We start from the raw sequence: 17,816 nt of genomic DNA on the forward strand, positions 1-17,816 counted from the left end.
GGGATTGGTGTGCCTGGCTGTTGGACGGTAGCCAGTTGAACAGAGTTAGAGTAGCGGCTTTCGAGCAGTTCGAAGTGATGGTGATGGTGATGTTTGCAGAGCTATGCAGTATGGACACGACTTTCGAAACAGCGCATGTCAATTGACTCATCGAGGCCATGGCTTCGCAAGTTTGCATCCCCAACGTACTGCCACATCCACTGGTTAAGGATTGCCTCCTCCGTGATCGTGGCGAATTCCTCCTCTATCCATCACTACCTGCTCTAGATCCAGAGGCATCCACAGTCCCAGTCCCACTCCCACTCCCACTCCCACTCCCACTCCCACTCCCAGTCCGCCATCCGCAATCCCCAATCGCAACCAGCCAGCCAGCCACCCACCAGTCAGCCACACTCTACCTAAGTACTCTACAGTAGGGTGTCAACATTCCCTTCGCATGTAGATACCCCATTCCCCGCCTCCATCCTCTCCATCTTCTCCTCGCCACCACCACCCTCCCCTCCCCCACTGAGTCGCTGACCAAGCACCCATCCCATCCCATCCCACCCGACGGCCCACCCGACGGCCCACCCGACGGCCCCTTCACGACCACTCACTCACTCACTCACTCACGCACCCACCGCGCTCTGCGCTGCCGAGAGATCCGAATCCAAGCCCTATCCGGCGTAGCGTGGTGGTCCGAACTTCGAATGGGAGGGGGAGTGACGCAGGCGAGGATTTAGAGTACCTATGCTACATACATTTTTTTTCCTGGGGGCGAGAGAACGGGGCGAGATGGCGAAGGCTTATTTTATTTTACATACATGATGTGATGTCTCATGGCCCATGGGACTGGGTGTGCATGTACCTACTGGAAGTCTGCCTATATAAGCTCCAGATGCAAGATTTCAGAAGCTTGATGTTTCGTAGATATGCTAGGTGGTGGGGATTGAACTGGAACTAAGATAGCTACATACCTTTAACCACTACTTAGAAGTTAGCGACGGAACTACCTACCTCTACCTATACATACACGGCGAGCTCACGGCCTCGACTCTCGAGAGATACGGTTGATACCCTGTTACCCACCTATGCCGACGACGACAACGACGACCTCCCCACCTACGCCGACGACAACGCCGCCCACGCCCCCGCCGCCGCAATGGCACAAGCCCACCACCCGATCGCGGCGACGGTGCTCGGTCTGATCGGCACAATCTGCTGGTGCATCCAGCTGATCCCCCAGATCGTGCGCAACTACCGTAGCAAGTCGACGGAGGGACTTCCAGGGAGCATGATGTTCCTGTGGGGGGTGTGTACGTCTCGCCCTTCCCTTCCGTTTGCTTTCCAGCTAGGTTGCTCGAGTATGTAGCTAACACAGAATCACAGCGGGCGTCCCCTTCGGCGTCTACGCGCTCCTCCAAAACCTCAACATCCCTTTACAAGTGCAGCCCCAGATCTTCATGGTTCTGTCTCTGACGGCATGGGGACAGTGCCTGCACTACTCCCACTCCTTTTCCTCCCTTCACGCCATCCTCCTCTCTAGCGGCCTCCTCGCTGTGCTCGGCGGCCTCGAAGCCGTCTTAGTCCTTTTCCTCCCTCGCAGCACCGCTGCCCTCACCACCGTGGGCGTTGTGGCGGCGGTATTGCTCGCCGCGGGACTGCTGCCGCCGTATAGAGAGATTGTCAAAAGGAGGGGGAGGGTGGTGGGTATTGATTGGGTCTTTCTGATGGTGGATTGGGCCGGCGCGTTTTTTAGTCTTATGAGTCTTGTTGCGCAGGAGGAGTTTGATGTCCTTGCCGGGGTTATGTATATCGCGTGTCTTTGTCTGGAGAGTGGGATTTTTGCGTGTGGGGTCGTGTGGTGGGTAAGGCATCGTGGGAGGAAGGGTGATGTGGATTTGGAGGGGGTTGGGGAGGGGGAGGTTGAGGGGAAAGAGGAGAAGGCGGTGTAAATGTCTGGGACGGTTTGATGATCTTATGGTATATATGGGCGGTTCACTTTGGCTTCAATAGATGGAATGGATGCACCCTTCCCTACCCGGTGTAACAAGCAGTGAACACTCAATGGTCCATACAAGTTGATTGCGAACCCCTTCACCCCTCATAATACAAGTTAAGTAAGAAAATACCAGAACTAAAACCCACTGATATTGCAAACACATCCATCGATTTCCCGACTCAATCGACTCAAATCAAAGTAAAAGTAAAAGGAAGGAAACACAAAACACCGCTCCATCCCAGGGAATACGCTCTAGAACCCCCCGTGCCCACTACCACCACACCCCCCTTTCCGAGCGCATTCAGTTTTGATATTTTTTCTCACCACGACAGAAAGAAGAACACAAAAGAAGAAACGAACGCTTCGTACACGGGTCATCAATCGCATCAACCACTACCCCCCACTACCCTGACGCAACTATTATTAACAAAGGAAAGGACTGGCTGGCTGACGGGCTTAGGCGGTGATCTTGTCCTTGATGATTTTCCGGAGGGTAATCGCATCGGCTGGGTAAGTGTTAGTAGTGTACTTGTGAGAAGGGGACAGACAGGTCACTCACCAGCGAAACCACGGATACCCTGACTGAGCTTCTCAGTAGCCATCTGATCCTCGTTAAGCGCGAAGCGGAACTCGGCCTCGTTATCAACGTAGCTTAGCTTCTCAAGGTCCAAGTTGGTTGCATCCTCAGACGACAGCTTCTTGGGGACCGAGTCCTCGCTGTTGAACAGCTCCTCGAGAAGGTTGGGCGAGATGGTAAGGTAGTCGCAGCCAGAAAGCTCGGTGATCTCGCCGACATTGCGGAACGAAGCTCCCATGACGATAGTCTTGTAGCCGAACTTCTTGTAGTAGTTGAAGATGTTCTGGACGCTCTTGACACCGGGGTCCTCGTTCGAAGCGTACGCCTTTCCGGTCGAGGCCTTGTACCAATCAAGAATACGACCAACGAAAGGAGAGATCAGGAAGGCACCGGCCTCGGCGGCGGCAATAGCCTGCACCTGGGAGAACATAAGGGTAAGGTTGCAGTTGATGCCGTGCTTGCTCTGAAGCTCGCGAGCGGCCTGAATACCCTCCCATGTAGAAGCGACCTTGATGAGCACGCGCGACTTGTCAATGCCGACGGACTTGTAGAGGTCGATGATGTGCAGAGCCTTCTCGACGGAGGCCTTCTTGTCGAAAGAGAGACGGGCGTCGACCTCGGTGGACACCTTGCCGGGAATGATCTTCAGGATCTCCTTGCCGAACTCGACGAGGAGACGGTCCATAGCAGCCTCGACCTGCGACTCAACGTCCTTGCCATTGGTCTTACCGTACTCAACGGCGGCGTCGACGAGCTTCGCGTACTCGGGCTTCTTGGAGGCGGCGAGGATTAAGGAAGGGTTCGTGGTAGCCTGTATGACGTAGGAACATGGTCAGAACATTTCCCCTAGGGAAGATGCACCCAGATGAGGGTGGCGGGGGCATTCGCAAGACGCAGGTATACGCACATCCTGGGGCTGGTACTTGGCGATGGTCGCGAAGTCTCCGGAGTCGCAGACAACGGTCTATTCACATCAAACGTCAGTTTTCTCTCTCTCTCAATCGACTCTGGTGGCGGGGGAGGGAGGTGGGACACATACAGTACCGGCGGCCTTCAACTGGTCAAGAGCGGAAACCATTGTGAATGATGTAGAAGGAATATTGGGAGGTGGCGAATTGGTGCGGGAGTCGTGCGTTCGTGCGGGTTGTTTGGATGGCAAGGAGAGAGAGCGTGCTTGAAGGATGAGAAACCTTTCAGCTATAAAGGGTTGTGAAGATGTCAAATCAGGATAGACACCGGTTGATGGGCAAGCGTCGTTTTCCTGGCTCGGCGCGGGATAGCATTGAGCAGTGAGGGGTTTCCGGGGCACACCCCTCTAGCCAACCAGGGGAGAACCCCGCTTCCCGAATCTTCCGCTCACTTCTCGACGACAAATCGACGCCCCCAACCAGCTGTGGGTCAATTGCGACAGCCCATGACCGCACGTTGTCGTTTTCCGCGACGCATTTATCCGGTGCCCACGATCCGTCTGTTAGGTGTCCGCAGCGAGCCAAAGTGCACGTATGCAGACTCAGAGTGCCGTCCACTCCACCACCGGCAGAGTGCACGCGGCACTCTAGACAGACGGCGCCCTGCAGCAGTATCGCAGATGCGCAGTAGCCCACAATGAACGCCGAACCTGTCTCTTGCAGCGAGGACACAGACCGCCATGTCCGTTCGGCGTTCTCTTCTCCGGTTTCTCCTCGGATTTATCCCAGTCCCGGCCGAAGACACTCCATCACTAAGCCGCTGCAATCTCGGCTTCTACACCCCGCCAACCCACCCCGCTCCGAGGATGGATGCATGTCAGCTTCTCCGTACGAATGAAATAGCCTGTTGTCAGGAGTCTCCTCCTCAACAAACACATCGCCGGCAATAGATAGGCGTCCGTCATATATGCATGGGAAATCGTTAAATTCTATGAGTGCTTTTTCCTCACTGTTTGTTCCGTTGCTCGCGTTACACGGCGGCGCGCCTACCCTCGATATGTGCGAGGCGAGTTCATTCGCCGTCTTGGTCACTGCCCATCATGTAGAGCTCGGCACTTGTCGCTAAACACGTTCTGGGCGACTGCAGCACACCGGCGATAGCGTGGACGTGAGTGACGAGTCGTGAAGGGCTGCGAGGCGAAAACGCTCGTTCCCACCGTATACGGCCGTAGAACAGAGAGCTTGACACCAAACGAGCTGTATCGCAGCGAGCCGTTCTGGTCTGCTGTTACGGCCGGAATGGTGTGACCATATTCTTTCGATCTGATAGGTGATTCGCTGGTGTGAAAGGCGAAGGAGCGGCCCCAACAGCGGTGAAGTCGACGTCTCGGCCTGCTACCTAGTTCTGAGTGACCTTGACGAGACCAAAGCTCTTCGCCGTCACACGAGAAACCACATCTCGGGCGAGTCACGAGTGCACACTTCCGGGGAACTCTGAAGCTGGATCTTTGAGTCCCCATGCCCGGGCCAACGATATAGTAACCCTCCATGCGGCAGTTGATTCTGGAGAGAAACAGCCGTGCCTTGTCTCCTCCGGTGTTGGCTATTCATTATCAACTGTAACAGAGAGGGTCAATACCGAGGGAAGTGCTCCAGTTGAACAAGTTCCGAATGTCCGCAGATGATCCAGCGCGGCGTGTCGGCTCACTATCTGCAAAATCTACGGCTGGTGTCAAACTGGCCTCTCCGGGGCCCAACAGGCAGCTCCAAGGCGAAAGGGGTGGTTTATAAATGAGGTGGATAGAAGATTATAATAGTATCCGGTACAGCAAAAACATCATAAGCAGCGAGCTCTCTCTACATACAAATTCCATAGACCAGACAATCTCTGCATCTCCAAACATCCCATATCCCGACACTTCCCGACCCGAACAGCTCTTCCATCATCGTATCCGCCATAGCGGATCCTCCGATCTTGGTTTCAACATCAGGATAGCGCATTTGAACTCGGGAAGTGAAGACTTCCCGAGCTCTCCGTACAACCGGGTGGGCTTCTTCGAGTGAAAAGGAGGGGTGATTGGCCACGCAGTTATACTGCGCGCCGACATTGAATCTGAAGTTGGCAGTCCTCGTCAACCCAGACACAGCAAAATGGGAGGTTCGCCTGCTGGTATTCCAGCAGTAGCCAGTCCGCGTGCTGGCGGCGATCGTTTGTCGCCTTGATTCGAAACTCCATGATGGCCGGACACCCTAGGGAAATGGATGTGAATGTAGGGCCGAGGCCCTTCTCACCGTCCTGATGAAAGTTAATCTTCTGGTTCTCAAGGTACCCCACATTGAGAACCTCGTTAAACTCCACATCAGGGTAGAGCATCTGAACCCTCAGAGTGAGGAGTTCGCGAGCTCTCCGTACAACGGGGTGGACCTCCTCGAAAATGACGGTCGGTTGGTTCGCCACGTAGTTGTACTGGGCGCCGACATTGTACGTGAAATGGGCAGTCCTTGTCAACCCGGACACAGTCTGCATAGTTTACCTACGGAAAGGTAGGTTCGCTTACTGGTATTCGGACAGCAGCCAGTCCGCGTCCTGAAATATCCCATTGGTTGCCTTATTGGCAAGCATGTGTGTGACGGTCCCGCAACCCGGGGAACAGTTCCAAAATTCTCGGCAGCACAAGGGCTGCATACTGAGCCGCAAAGGCCCCGAAGGGCCCTTGCGACGGACGTCCATGGGCGCCGAAGCGCCGTCGTCATCCACATCCAGATCGTCGTCTTCCTTTTCGCTGGGAGACCTATGCTCCCTCCGCTATCGCTTCGAGATTTTCGCCTTGATGCGAAACTCCATGATGGCCGGACACCCTAGGAAAATAGTTGTGACTGTAGGGCCGAGGCCCTTCTCGCCGTCCTGATGGAAGTTCATCTTCTGGTTCTCAATGTATCCCACATTGAGAACCTCGTTGAACTCCACATCAGGGTAGAGCAACTGAACCCTCAAAGTGAGGAGTTCGCGAGCTCTCCGTACAACCGGGTGGGCGTCCTCAAAAGTGACGGTCGGTTGATTCGCCACGTAGGTAGTTGTACTGGGCGCCTACATTGTAGGTGAAATGCGCAGTCCTCGTCAACCCGGACACCGCAGTTGGCGCATGACCAACAGTCCCATAACTCTCAGCAGCACAAGGGCTGCAAACTGAGCCGCAAAGGCCCCGAAGGGCCCTTGCGAGGGACGTCCCCGGGCGCCGAAACGCCATCATCAACCATCACTGGTTTCAGCGGGGAGGGCATTGGTCGCCTTGTTGGCCAACATGTGCGTGGCGGTTCCGCTATCTGGACGCTCGAGAGTTTCAGTAAATGTGATGCTCAATCGAAGGCATCAGCGGTCGTGCCAATCTCGGGAATCAGCGACATTTCGAGGTCCTCTTCGGCCGCGGAAGATTCGGTTTTGATGGTTGGCTTGGGGCGCGGCTTCTTGGAGTTCTCCTCCGAAATGTATCTCGCAGTGGCTGCAATCCTGAAACGCCCGGTAGGAATGGCCGCGTGCTCCCAGATGGTCTGTATCTTTTCGCCGTGCATGATCACGATGTCTCCGTGATTGAGTTTCAGAGACAGGCGCGCCCGCTTCTTTTCGCCTCTCTCTTCAGCGGCCTTGTCGTCTTCCTTTTCGCTGGGAGACCAATGCTCCCTCCGTCCTCGCTTCGAGTTTTTCGCCCTGATGCGAAACTCCATGATGGCCGGTCACCGTAGTTGGCGAATTGCCAACCGTCCCATAACTCTCGGCAGCACAAGGGCTGCAAACTGAGCCGCAAGGGCCCAGAAGGGCCCTTGCGAGGGACAACCCCGGGCGCCGAAGCGCCGTCATCATCAACTACCACTGGTTTCAGCGGGGAAGGAGGAGCCTCGGATCCTGCATCCCAAGGCGTCCGCGCATTAAGGCCTGTCACCGCAGTTCGCACATTTCCAGCAGTCCCAGAACTCCCTGCAGCTCAGACGGCCGCATTTCGCACAGCAAAGGCCCTTCCAGCACTTACGAGAGACGTCATCAAGTGCCAAAGTCCCGTCGTCGTCCACATCCATGACAGGCTTGAGGTGTGAAGAAGGAACCTCAGACCCTGCATCTCAAGGCGTCCGCATTGAGGAAATCATAGTCGTAGACTAGATTCGGTGGAGGAAGATTCACACCATCCATCTGCCAGATATTAGTAACGAAATGAGACTTTAGGAGACTGGTACTTACCGTCCACCACAGTGGACATAGGGAGTTCACCCACATCCATCCTTGTGCATAAACTTGTAGGGACTCTTGGTCCCAAACAAGGCACACTACACCATCAATCTGCCAGATATTAGTAACGAAATGTATCTTTAGGAGACTGGTACTTGCCTTCCACCACAGTGGACACAGTGAGTTCATGCTCATCCACCCTTGTGCATAAACCTGTGGGGACTCTTGGTCCCCAACAAGGCAGCAGCCAGCACCACCAATCTGCTAGATATTAGTAGCGAAACAAGTCATTAGGAGAGTGGTACTTGCCTTCCACCATAGTGGAAGCATTGGTTGCCTTATTGGCAAGCATGTGCGTGACGGTCCCGCAATCCGGGAACTCGTACTGCATGATGGTCAAACCATCCTTCACCACACGTGTATACGTGATACCGTCTCCAACGCTGTTCTGCGGAACAGTGTGGCCGGTGTAGATGACGCGGTCGGAGTTGGCGGGTTGTGTTTGTGTGAAGATGGGTCTCCGCTGCGGGTAGACCCGGTCACCGCAGTTCGTGCATTGCTAATATTAATGCGACCGAGAGAAAAAAGGAGGAGTAGGGAGAGGATGACGAGGACGAGGAGGAGGAGAGGATCGTGACCACAAGGGTCTGAGATAGCGATGGTATAGTCGCAAGGACCTGATGTTGAGAGAAGAAGGTGAATGATGGTAGAGAAAGAAGGAAGACAGGTGGTGGTGGTGGCAGCAGCTTAGATATAAGATTCGTGTGTGTGTGTGGGCGGAAAAAGCACGTCGCGGACAGTGTGGGCGGACCGTCGTGGGCGAAAAGCCCGTCGCGGACAGTGCAGGTGGACCGTTGTAGTCGAGGGCGAGGGCAAGGCGACGGCCGCCGAGCAATGCGTGGATGAGCTTGCGATTATCACCACTCTCGACCGTCGAAGCCACCCCACCCCACCCGTTCCAGAATATTGGTCGACATCATTCCCTCCTGTCTGATATAGTATGTAGCTATAGGAGTGTAATCGTGCGCATACTCTCTGCAGTCGTTGTAAAACTAATTGCGGCCGAGACCACCACTTTCGCGAAGGATGACGATCCAACCGCACGGATTGTCACTCGGAAGAAGTATGACTTCACTCCAGATAAACGTGAAGGTCACGATTGCATGGACAGTAGAGTATTCATTGCCATAATCTAGACAGGCCGTAAGCAATTGATGATTAGACAAAGCAGCTTATGATTGCATACCTATCTACCACTAAGCTCGAGCCCACTCCTTTTCTTACCGGTGTCCGGTAGGAAGCAGAGGAAACCCGACACTGCTCGTGCCCGAGCTCTTTTCCTGTCCACCTCTATCATTCCACCCCAAAGTCTGCTTTGGCGAGTGACTTCCAATGATCAAGTATCGTAGAAGGCTATCACTCAAATCGCCACACATACTAGCTACGTCAGCAGTGTGTCGTAACTCAATAAAGGCACAAATCGAATACCTATCTCATCCCATACGTCTGGTCATCTCCCCTCCTTGCCGTAACTGTTCTCCACACGCCGAGTAGTTCCGCACAAACCAGATGCAGAATCAACATTCATGGTTTCGGTATATAAAAGTAAAGAACATAGAACAGGCTGACAAGTCGTATCCTTTTTCTCAACAGTCAATGTAAGTCCCCGGGGGGCAAGTCCTACCGTACCTGAAAGTTGAAACTCCTTATCCGGGAGCAACCTGTATTCCAGCCGATTCGCCACCAGCCCCCTCAGAGGCAGCCATCTCTATCGCGCTATGTCAACATTTCATATCGCTCATTGTCCGCCTCGCTATCGTCAAATTCTAGCTATAGTTCGACGTGTTGTGACTTGCTTCGCTAACCTATTCGATATCTGCTCTTCACCATCTTGGATCCCAGGAGATAGGTATAAGTGCGGGATATTGAAAGGACATGCTCCACTCTTTCGATTCGCGTGCTAGGAAACATCAGCATATGCAAAGGCAATGGAGCACCTTAGAACTTACTCTTTCGAATGACCACGGCCCTGCGGTGGGATTCCCAACGCGGAAGCTTCTCGGATGGAAAACACTAGGTCGGGGAAATGTTCTTCCGAATGCCCCAATGATTGCCAATTTGCAATCAGCAATATCTGTTTGCACCCAGCGATGATTAAGCCACCGATGACCCCGAGTCCAAGTATGGCGCTCCTGTCTCATGTGGTCGTACGGCGTCTCGAATCCGGAATCAGTGCACCTCCTACGCACCAAGTGCCGAAGCCTCAGACAGTGTCTGGGCGGAGGGCAATGCCGGCGATGGACATTCAGCACCCTCTCGGGATCCATTTCGCAAAGTCGCACTCAACTACCCGTTTGCTGGTAGGTACGGAAGCATGCGTCCGTATAGTAATGCCACCCCCAGCCCAGTTTGAGACCATTCTCTCCAACTCATGGTGTGTCCAGGTCCTTCTCCTTGTCCGTCCGCTCACTTTTCGCTTGCGAAGCTCAGTCTGTCTCTGCGTGCGAAGCAGTAGTAGGGAATCTGCATCCGAATCGACCACCGGAATACCTCCATGAACGGATTCAAGGCCAAGTGTGTCGTTCGCAGCGATAACGACTTGTCGCCGAGTCGTTTAGCCCAATGGTTGGTGGTGGTCTCTGGTAGCCCAAACCCGGCGATACCTTGATAGCATTCCACAGCCTGCCGAGTCTTAGCATCTTTTCAAACTTCTCAATTGTTCTCGGCCTACCAAACTACACATAGCGAAATTGTCGCCGTCGGTAGGAGCTGTCGTCTGTTTGATTCACCCGATAAATTGTCAGTGTTTTGCTTATAACGCCGGGTAGGTACTTGATAGTGGGACTGACAGCGACAAGTTGGTAGGGTGCTCGTCGCAGCGCGTTCCCGTAGTAACTAACTCGGTAGCTATGTTTACTGAATCGAATCGCCGCTCTTGACTTCTCCGCCAGGAATGTCGATACGTCAAACTGCACTCGGTGATATGTAAACAGCCGCTATTTCGGGTGTCGGCAGGCAGCGTAGCAACAGCTGCAAGCCTGCAACACCAACAAGCTCAATGCCAAGCTCGCCAAAGCTGGTCCGTGCGTCAGGAACGCGAGAACCCCAGATTCTTCCTCACACCACCGCCATTGCCACCCGCCATCTCCACGATCATGCCGTCCTCATGCAAAGATATACGTACGTGCGTCGGCCCTCTCCTACTAGCCAGTCACGGTCCTAACAAGAGCTTTCTTCCTTCCAGGTGCGGCACTGGCCTCGTGCCTTCAGTACTCCGATTGCGTCCTGATCGATCGGAACAAACCGGCCGATTGCCTGAGAGAGCCGCTGCTGCAGACGTTACCAACAAGATGTCAGCAGCTTAAGAAGGGCTACGGCGAGTGCAAGTACGACGACCAACCTGCTCCCCGACGAGGGCAAGATGGCGATGCTAACGCTGCATAGGCGAGGAATGGTGGACATGCGCAAGCGGTTCCGAGGGAACCAACCGGTTGCCATTCTCGAGGGGAAGGAACAGTCGAAAAGCGGTGGACAATTGTACGCGGGCAAGCCGGCATATTCGGATCCCAAATCGTCGGAGACCGAGGAAAAATAAGAGGAGGTATGCGGGCAGGCGGCCATACTCATGGGCATGATGCGTATCATCGAGGATGCGGTCTGGCGCTGTGGATTGGGACATGTGCTGGGTGTTCTCGGCGGAGTTGTATGATGAATTCACGAGAGCTATGTACTTGAATAGTGCCGGTAACTTCGGGGCGGGGTCATCTTCTCTTGAAGCACCCGTTCCTCCGAGGAAGAGGAGCTTGAAGCCCGTCCATCCATAGGAATCAAGGACTATACATCCACGCGACACCCAGGCCACTGCGAAACCATGGACGTTGGGACTCGGGAGCTTCGAGTGTGCTGCCTGTTCCCAGAGCGTGAGATGTAACTTGTGCGTGCTATGTATAGTATACGGAACAGACCGTTGCTCGTCTGCAGAATTCCAGAATTGCAGGGGTTCATTCGACTCGGCTGTTCCATTCGGACGTCGATGGCCTAGCTTTTGCCCACTCCCTAAACCCACTGGAAGAATTAAGCAGGCAAGCATGCACACATCCGTCATCGGGGAAAGAACCACTTGAGCGGGTCGGGAGCACGTGTCGCATAGCCATACATATAACCTCAGTCCAACACCCTACGCGACCACAGCAAGTCACACTCCAAGAGAGAAGCCAGAGGGGATCGGAGCCAGCTCATCGATAGTTATCGACGTCCGTCCAACGCGATCTACCACCCGTCTCGTGCTGTGGCGGCTAAAGATACCAGCCACCACATAAAGATCCACCAGCAGACCAGCCAGACTGCCATCCCGACTGAGCTGTACGTGTCCGTGAGCAGTTTCAATCGAAGCAGGCTCTGGGTGGAAGCGAATTGAGCTGAATTGACTTGGTTGTCCTGGTAAAAATAGAGTGAAGCAGAAGGAGGAAGCACCAGCAGTACATGCCAGTAGTACATACCAGCAGATTTCGTGTCTGGAGGAAAGCACTTAAGCCAGCGTAAATTCTCAGTCCGTTGGGAGGACAGCAGCAATAGATCCGGAGCTTCACGATCAAAACAACCGGAGCTTCACGATCAAAACAACCAAAGCATCCGGGGCTGTCCAACCAGAGAATCCAGACACATTCAATCTGGGCCAACATAATCAGTGTCCTCGCTCAGACTGTCCTCGCTCAAGCTGTCCTCCTCGCTCAAGCTGTCCTTCTCGCTCAGGCTGTCCCCGCTCAAGCTGTCCTCCTCGCCCAGGCTGTCCTCGCTCAAGCTGTCCTTCTCGCCCAGGCTGTCCTCGCTCAAGCTGTCCTTCTCGCTCAGGCTGTCCTCGCTCAGGCTGTCCTCGCTCGGGCTGTCCTCCTCGCTCAAGCTGTCCTCCTCGCTCAAGCTGTCCTCGCTCAAGCTGTCCTCCTCACTCAGGCTGTCCTCGCTCAGGCTGTCCTCGAATGACTTCACAGATCTAGCAAGACCCGAGCGCAGCTTCCCTGCTGTACGTATCGTACATCTGAGGTATCCCGCACATCTAAGGTACCCTGCGCTGCAGCTCTACATTCAATCCGTCCATATCGGGTAACCTCCCTCTAGATCTGTCGTTGTCCTGCAGCTCCATAGAACTTTTCCCTCTTGGAACCTTCAAAAGGCACGGCCAGCAACGGTCTCCTAGCAACCATTCAATTGCACCACACGGTCTTTTGAGCAAGTAGTGTGCTCGCCGCCATCTATAAAGACCCCCCGGTCGTCCCATCTTCTGGTTTTTTTCATCCCATCCTCCTCAATCCTTCAATCCTCCATAGATCCTTCACAACCTCCGACAATTTCCTTCCACAATTTCCTTCCACACATTCCTTCCACAGTTTCCTTGCACCCAAATAAAGTAAGTTCAATCTCCTTCATCGTCCGATAGTTTCATCTCTGGTTCCATCGGTGCACTTGCAATTATTCGGCGAACCATTGTGGCGGTGCACAATGTATCATCAGTAGTGGCTCGCCGAACTTTGTCGTGCATTTCTGTTCCTTATTTTCGACTTTCCCTTTAGCTGTCTCGCCCACCGGTTGATAATGAATGGGAGCTGACCCTCAGTTGATAGGAACACAATGGAATCATCATCTATTCCAAAGAGCCTCAGTAAGTACCCTCGCTGGCCTGTTTCATCTCTTTCACATCCTCTCTCACCTGTCTTATCGCCTTGGAACGATTCTATCTTTGTTAACCTTTGTTTTTCTTTCCTCATGTTGCGAGAATTTATCATGTATCCATCAATGCTGACATCCTGCTCCCGCTACAGACGGCGAGACTGGTTCTCTGGAACTGGTTTCTAGCCCGCTCTCCAGCCCCCCATCCACCATTCTGACGCCTGTATTTGGGCCGATCAATGAAGTCATGGAGGATATGATGGACATGGGGGATTTCTCTGTGTCTGATCACGAAGATGTCACTCCCACTACATCTAATCTCGAAGAAGATGTCGCTCCCACTGCATCTATACTCGAAGAAGATGTCACTCCCACCACATCTAATCTCGAAGATTTCGCTCCCGCCACATCTGATCACGAAGATGTCGCCCCCACCGCTGAGTTCGGCAATAATGTGCTGGGAAATACCACTGCAATGGAGGTGGACACACCCGTCACTGGTTCATGTATGCCTTTCGCTACCCTTAATTCTTATTTATCCGCAAGAACTGACTGATATCACTAGCCATCAACCAAGCTAATCCGGAGACGCTTGCGGATGACAACCACGGCCCAAATAAACCTCGACCGTGCACCCAGTAAGTTCACCAACCACTTCTCTATAAGACACCAATCTAATCCCTACAACAGATGTCAAACCCACAAGAAATATTGCGATAGACAGATTCCTTGTGGGTCTTGCATCGCGAAAAAGACGCCACACCGTTGTGAGAGGGCTCCGACGACGTCGACTCGTGTACCGCAGGTAAAAGCAAATCGAGGTATCAAGCACAAGGCCAGTGCGGTACCCCTCGCAGGAAACCCCCACAAGCTCTTGAAGAAAGACAATACCGATATCAGCAAGGATGTTCCGAAACCGGCTACAAAACCGCCCGGATTGCGTCTACCAGACATCTGGTGCGAAGTATGTTATTCCAGACTCAATAGTTGCTCTACTTTTCCTAACTTATACCTCTAGACGCGCCAAGAGCTTTGTGAAGGGCTTCCTTACTACCGAGCTTACCAGAGCGGTGCATACGGCCATGATGGCGTGGTCCATGGGTACCTTCTGGATGGCTGTCCGTCCGAGCGGGAGTTCATGAGCGGCAAGGTGGTCATGTCGCACTGCGGAGGAAAATCAGAGGACGCCGGAAATGGGATGCGAAAGCTGCGACAGAACCAAACCGTGGACGACATCAGGGTCAAATCTCTTCTGACAAACATGCAGAACCAGATCCCTCTCGTCTTGTTGATTGGTAAGTAACTATATCTATACTACTTTGCGTCATTGATTGCTGACTCGTACGGACAGGGAACCAGTGCGGAGCCAGCCCGAGCCAGCTCCATCACCGCTATGCGGTGATGGACTGGTTCAAAATAACCCACGCCTGGGAGGAGCAGTGCACTCTCAGCAAGTTCACGAGGTGGAGGTTCCGCTTCGAGAAACTTGATTTCTCGACCGATGGCTGGTGGGCCACGGAGGTCTCGGAGATCGATCGAGAGGCCCAGGTCAAGGGGGCGGTCTGCCTTGTCTGTAAACAAGAGTCCCCACAAGTCTATGCACAAGGGTGGATGTGCATGAATTCCCTATGTCCACTGTGGTGGAAGGCAAGTACCAGTCTCCTAAAGACTCGTTTCGTTACTAATATCTGGCAGATGGATGGTGTGAGTCCTCCACCAGTCAATCTAGTCTATGACTATGATTTCCTCAATGCCCGGACCCCTTGGGATGAAGGGTCCGAGGTTCCTCCTTCACCCCTCAAGCCTGTCATGGACGTGGACGACGACGGGGCTTTGGCGCTTGATGACGTCTCTCGTAAGTGCTGGAAGGGCCTTTGCTGTACGAAATGCGGCCGTCTGAGCTGCAGGGAGTTCTGGGACTGCTGGAAATGTGCGAACTGCGGCGACCGGGTCTACCCGCAGCGGAGACCCATCTTCACACCGACACAACTCGCGGACCCCCACCGCGTCATCTACACCGGCCCCGCCGTTCCACAGAACAGCGCTGGAGACGGTATCGCATATTCCCGTGTGGTGAAGGAAGGCTTCACCATCATGCAGTACGAGCTCCCGGGTTGCGGGACCGTTACTCACATGCTTGCCAATAAGGCAACGAACGGGAGATTTCAGGACGCGGACTGGCTGCTGTCCGAGTACCAGCAAGCGAACCTCCCTTTCCGTAGGTACACCATGCAGACTGTGTCCGGGTTGACGAGGACTGCCCATTTCACGTACAACGTCGGCGCCCAGTACAACTACGTGGCGAACCAACCGACCGTCACTTTCGAGGAGGCCCACCCCGTTGTACGGAGAGCTCGCGAACTCCTCACTCTGAGGGTTCAGATGCTCTACCCTGATGTGGAGTTTAACGAGGTTCTCAATGTGGGGTACATTGAGAACCAGAAGATGAACTTTCATCAGGACGGTGAGAAGGGCCTCGGGCCGACAGTCGCATCCATTTCGCTAGGGTGTCCGGCCATCATGGAGTTTCGCATCAAGGCGAAAAACTCGAAGCGAGGGCGGAGGGAGCATAGGTCTCCCAGCGAAAAGGAAGACGACGACGAAGCTGTGGCCAAGGCCGCTGAAGAGAGGTGCGAAAAGAAGCGGGCGCGCCTGTCTTTGAAACTCAATCACGGAGACATCGTGATCATGCACGGCGCGAGGATACAGACCATATGGGAGCACGCGGCCATTCCTACCGGGCGTTTCAGGATTGCGGCCACCGCGAGATACATTTCGGAGGAGAATTCTAAGAAGCCGCGCCCCAAGCCAACCATTAAGGCTGAACCTTCCGCGTCCGAAGAGGACCTCGACATGTCGTTGATCCCCGAGATTGGCACGACCACCGATGCCTCCGATTGAGCATCACGAAACTTTCGGTTTTCTATTTTTTTCCGAGTCGACATGATACGCACAGTTCGCTCATTCTGAGTCAGAACTTTACTTGATTCGATGACTATTCTTTCTACTACTATTTACTTTTACTTGGGGATTACAACGGAGTTCGGGGATACGGGATTGGCTTGCTTTTTACTGGTTTGCGAGGGATGCGGGATTGGCGTTGCTTGATCTTATTGATTTGAGATGGATGCGGGATTGGCTTGCTTGCTTCTTACTGATTTGAGAGCGATGCGGGAATAATTTGCTTTGACGATTTGCATTTTGCCTTATTTTTTTCTTCTTCTACGATTTGCTTCTGCTTTTACGAGAACAACGAGGGGGAAAAGGGGGATTGTTAGAGATGATCATGATGAGATGTTTTTTCTTTCTTTTACTACCTGGACACGACGATAGCAGGTTCGGGTTCAGGTTCATGAGCAGCTGGATGAAAAATGGGGAAGCGATGACGAACGAGATGATTGAATGAACGAAATGATTGACTGCAATACGATGCGAATGATACAGCCGTTTCGTCGTGACTCGTGGATATGCACATGGCTCTTCCACCGTCGGCGGTGCCCATCAACCAGTGCGATAGATTTCTAGCCAGCAGAGAACAGGCTGGAGGATCACTTCATTCCACCGACACCACACTAACTCATATATCTAGTTGACCAAGCCCACAGCAAGTCAAGACACACCAGACGGAGACCGACGAGCCCAAACATCATATACCGGTAGTATTTCCGACACGACGGAGCGCACACCGTCTAGCCATCGTCCATCGTCCATCGCCCATCTTCCACCGTTCACCGCCCACCGTCCATATTCCACCGTCCACCTTCCACCGTCCATCTTCCATCGTCCACCGTCCACCTTCCATCGTCCATATTCAACGCCTTCTACGGGGTGCGGCGTACGAGGTGTCGTGGGATTAACCATCTACCAGTACATACATATGTACGGGTCCTCGCCCAAGGAAGAAGGAAGGGAGGAGGGGGCCGTCAGTCTTCCGCCAGTCTCGACTCTCGAGCGGGAGTACCTATACCTATACGACGAAGCTGGGAAGACATTTAAAGCCCTTCTGAGACGGAGGCATGTACATACGCCGAGAACCGCCGGAGGATCACTTTATGCCATCGGCACCTTGCTAATCTATAGGCATTTGTAGTAGACAGAGCCCACAGCAGGCAAAGACATCGGACGAAGAACGAGACGGAGACCGAGATCGACAAGCCTAGGCACCATATACGGTGGTACTTCCGACAAGACGTAGCACACCCGTTTATCGTCGAAGACCAGATATCGTCGAGGGCATGACATTTGCAATAAGCCAGGGTATCGCCAAGGACTGGATATCTTCGGGCACCGCATATCGTCGGGGACGGGATATCGTCGAGAACCACTGTGATATAAGTCGAGGACCGCATATCGTCGAGGACCGGATATCGTCGAGAACCACTGTTATATAAGTCGAGAACCGCATATCATCGAGGACTGGATATCATCGAGGATCACTTTGAGAGAGAGTCGAGGACCAATATGAGA

The 17,816-nt window shown here is 53.6% G+C and overlaps 7 protein-coding genes across 7 annotated transcripts; 3 read left to right on the top strand and 4 right to left on the bottom strand.

Annotated features, from left to right (window-relative positions):
* Positions 1–1,141: 1,141 nt before the first annotated feature.
* BZA05DRAFT_463350 (PQ loop repeat protein) lies at positions 1,142–2,338 on the top strand (the record flags this gene model as incomplete). The annotated part of the gene is made up of 2 exons (XM_051487704.1): positions 1,142–1,295; positions 1,369–2,338. 2 exons carry the CDS (start codon positions 1,142–1,144, stop codon positions 1,932–1,934), a joined length of 720 nt encoding a protein of 239 aa, XP_051342392.1. The 3' UTR covers positions 1,935–2,338.
* On the bottom strand, positions 2,291–4,136 carry BZA05DRAFT_197002 (uncharacterized protein). The gene is made up of 4 exons (XM_051479450.1): positions 3,598–4,136; positions 3,466–3,522; positions 2,541–3,369; positions 2,291–2,487 (listed from the first exon to the last, which is right to left on the bottom strand). Exons 1-4 carry the CDS (start codon positions 3,634–3,636, stop codon positions 2,438–2,440), a joined length of 975 nt encoding a protein of 324 aa, XP_051342393.1. The 5' UTR covers positions 3,637–4,136; the 3' UTR covers positions 2,291–2,437.
* A 1,242-nt stretch (positions 4,137–5,378) lies between these two features.
* Positions 5,379–6,263, bottom strand: BZA05DRAFT_348577 (uncharacterized protein). Its single transcript, XM_051481235.1, has one exon. It carries the CDS (start codon positions 5,991–5,993, stop codon positions 5,556–5,558), a length of 438 nt encoding a protein of 145 aa, XP_051342394.1. The 5' UTR covers positions 5,994–6,263; the 3' UTR covers positions 5,379–5,555.
* A 433-nt stretch (positions 6,264–6,696) lies between these two features.
* BZA05DRAFT_197039 (uncharacterized protein) lies at positions 6,697–7,198 on the bottom strand. Its single transcript, XM_051479451.1, has one exon. It carries the CDS (start codon positions 7,187–7,189, stop codon positions 6,824–6,826), a length of 366 nt encoding a protein of 121 aa, XP_051342395.1. The 5' UTR covers positions 7,190–7,198; the 3' UTR covers positions 6,697–6,823.
* A 3,540-nt stretch (positions 7,199–10,738) lies between these two features.
* On the top strand, positions 10,739–11,543 carry BZA05DRAFT_387950 (cytochrome c oxidase assembly protein PET191-domain-containing protein). Its single transcript, XM_051482626.1, has 3 exons — positions 10,739–10,865; positions 10,930–11,071; positions 11,130–11,543. Exons 1-3 carry the CDS (start codon positions 10,841–10,843, stop codon positions 11,278–11,280), a joined length of 318 nt encoding a protein of 105 aa, XP_051342396.1. The 5' UTR covers positions 10,739–10,840; the 3' UTR covers positions 11,281–11,543.
* Positions 11,544–12,202: 659 nt separating this feature from the next.
* Positions 12,203–12,780, bottom strand: BZA05DRAFT_463352 (uncharacterized protein; the record flags this gene model as incomplete). Its single annotated transcript, XM_051487705.1, has 2 exons — positions 12,203–12,665; positions 12,748–12,780. 2 exons carry the CDS (start codon positions 12,778–12,780, stop codon positions 12,351–12,353), a joined length of 348 nt encoding a protein of 115 aa, XP_051342397.1. The 3' UTR covers positions 12,203–12,350.
* Positions 12,781–12,900: 120 nt separating this feature from the next.
* Positions 12,901–16,716, top strand: BZA05DRAFT_471384 (uncharacterized protein). The gene is made up of 8 exons (XM_051487955.1): positions 12,901–13,089; positions 13,304–13,341; positions 13,502–13,855; positions 13,915–13,987; positions 14,040–14,313; positions 14,368–14,644; positions 14,701–14,996; positions 15,045–16,716. The coding sequence occupies exons 2-8, from the start codon at positions 13,311–13,313 to the stop codon at positions 16,248–16,250; spliced, it is 2,511 nt and encodes an 836-aa protein (XP_051342398.1). The 5' UTR covers positions 12,901–13,089; positions 13,304–13,310; the 3' UTR covers positions 16,251–16,716.
* The last annotated feature ends 1,100 nt before the right edge of the window (positions 16,717–17,816 follow it).

This window comes from Tricharina praecox (assembly GCF_024521635.1).
Source record: "Tricharina praecox strain CBS 144465 chromosome Unknown BZA05scaffold_4, whole genome shotgun sequence".
In the NCBI taxonomy this organism is placed as follows: Eukaryota; Fungi; Ascomycota; class Pezizomycetes; order Pezizales; family Pyronemataceae; genus Tricharina; species Tricharina praecox.

Excerpts from the sequence above, each read along its gene's own strand:
- BZA05DRAFT_197002 (XM_051479450.1), bottom strand. The coding sequence starts at position 3,636 with ATGGTTTCCGCTCTTGACCAGTTGAAGGCCGCCGGTACT. Across the intron at positions 3,523-3,597 it reads AGTTGAAGGCCGCCGGTACT|ACCGTTGTCTGCGACTCCGG; the intron begins GTATGTGTCCCA and ends TGATGTGAATAG. Across the intron at positions 2,488-2,540 it reads GGGTATCCGTGGTTTCGCTG|CCGATGCGATTACCCTCCGG; the intron begins GTGAGTGACCTG and ends ACACTTACCCAG.
- BZA05DRAFT_348577 (XM_051481235.1), bottom strand. The coding sequence starts at position 5,993 with ATGCAGACTGTGTCCGGGTTGACAAGGACTGCCCATTTCACGTACAAT.
- BZA05DRAFT_197039 (XM_051479451.1), bottom strand. The coding sequence starts at position 7,189 with ATGGAGTTTCGCATCAGGGCGAAAAACTCGAAGCGAGGACGGAGGGAG.
- BZA05DRAFT_387950 (XM_051482626.1), top strand. The coding sequence starts at position 10,841 with ATGCCGTCCTCATGCAAAGATATAC. Across the intron at positions 10,866-10,929 it reads GTCCTCATGCAAAGATATAC|GTGCGGCACTGGCCTCGTGC; the intron begins GTACGTGCGTCG and ends TCTTCCTTCCAG. Across the intron at positions 11,072-11,129 it reads AAGGGCTACGGCGAGTGCAA|GCGAGGAATGGTGGACATGC; the intron begins GTACGACGACCA and ends AACGCTGCATAG.
- BZA05DRAFT_471384 (XM_051487955.1), top strand. The coding sequence starts at position 13,311 with ATGGAATCATCATCTATTCCAAAGAGCCTCA. Across the intron at positions 13,988-14,039 it reads AAACCTCGACCGTGCACCCA|ATGTCAAACCCACAAGAAAT; the intron begins GTAAGTTCACCA and ends TCCCTACAACAG. Across the intron at positions 14,314-14,367 it reads TACCAGACATCTGGTGCGAA|ACGCGCCAAGAGCTTTGTGA; the intron begins GTATGTTATTCC and ends TTATACCTCTAG.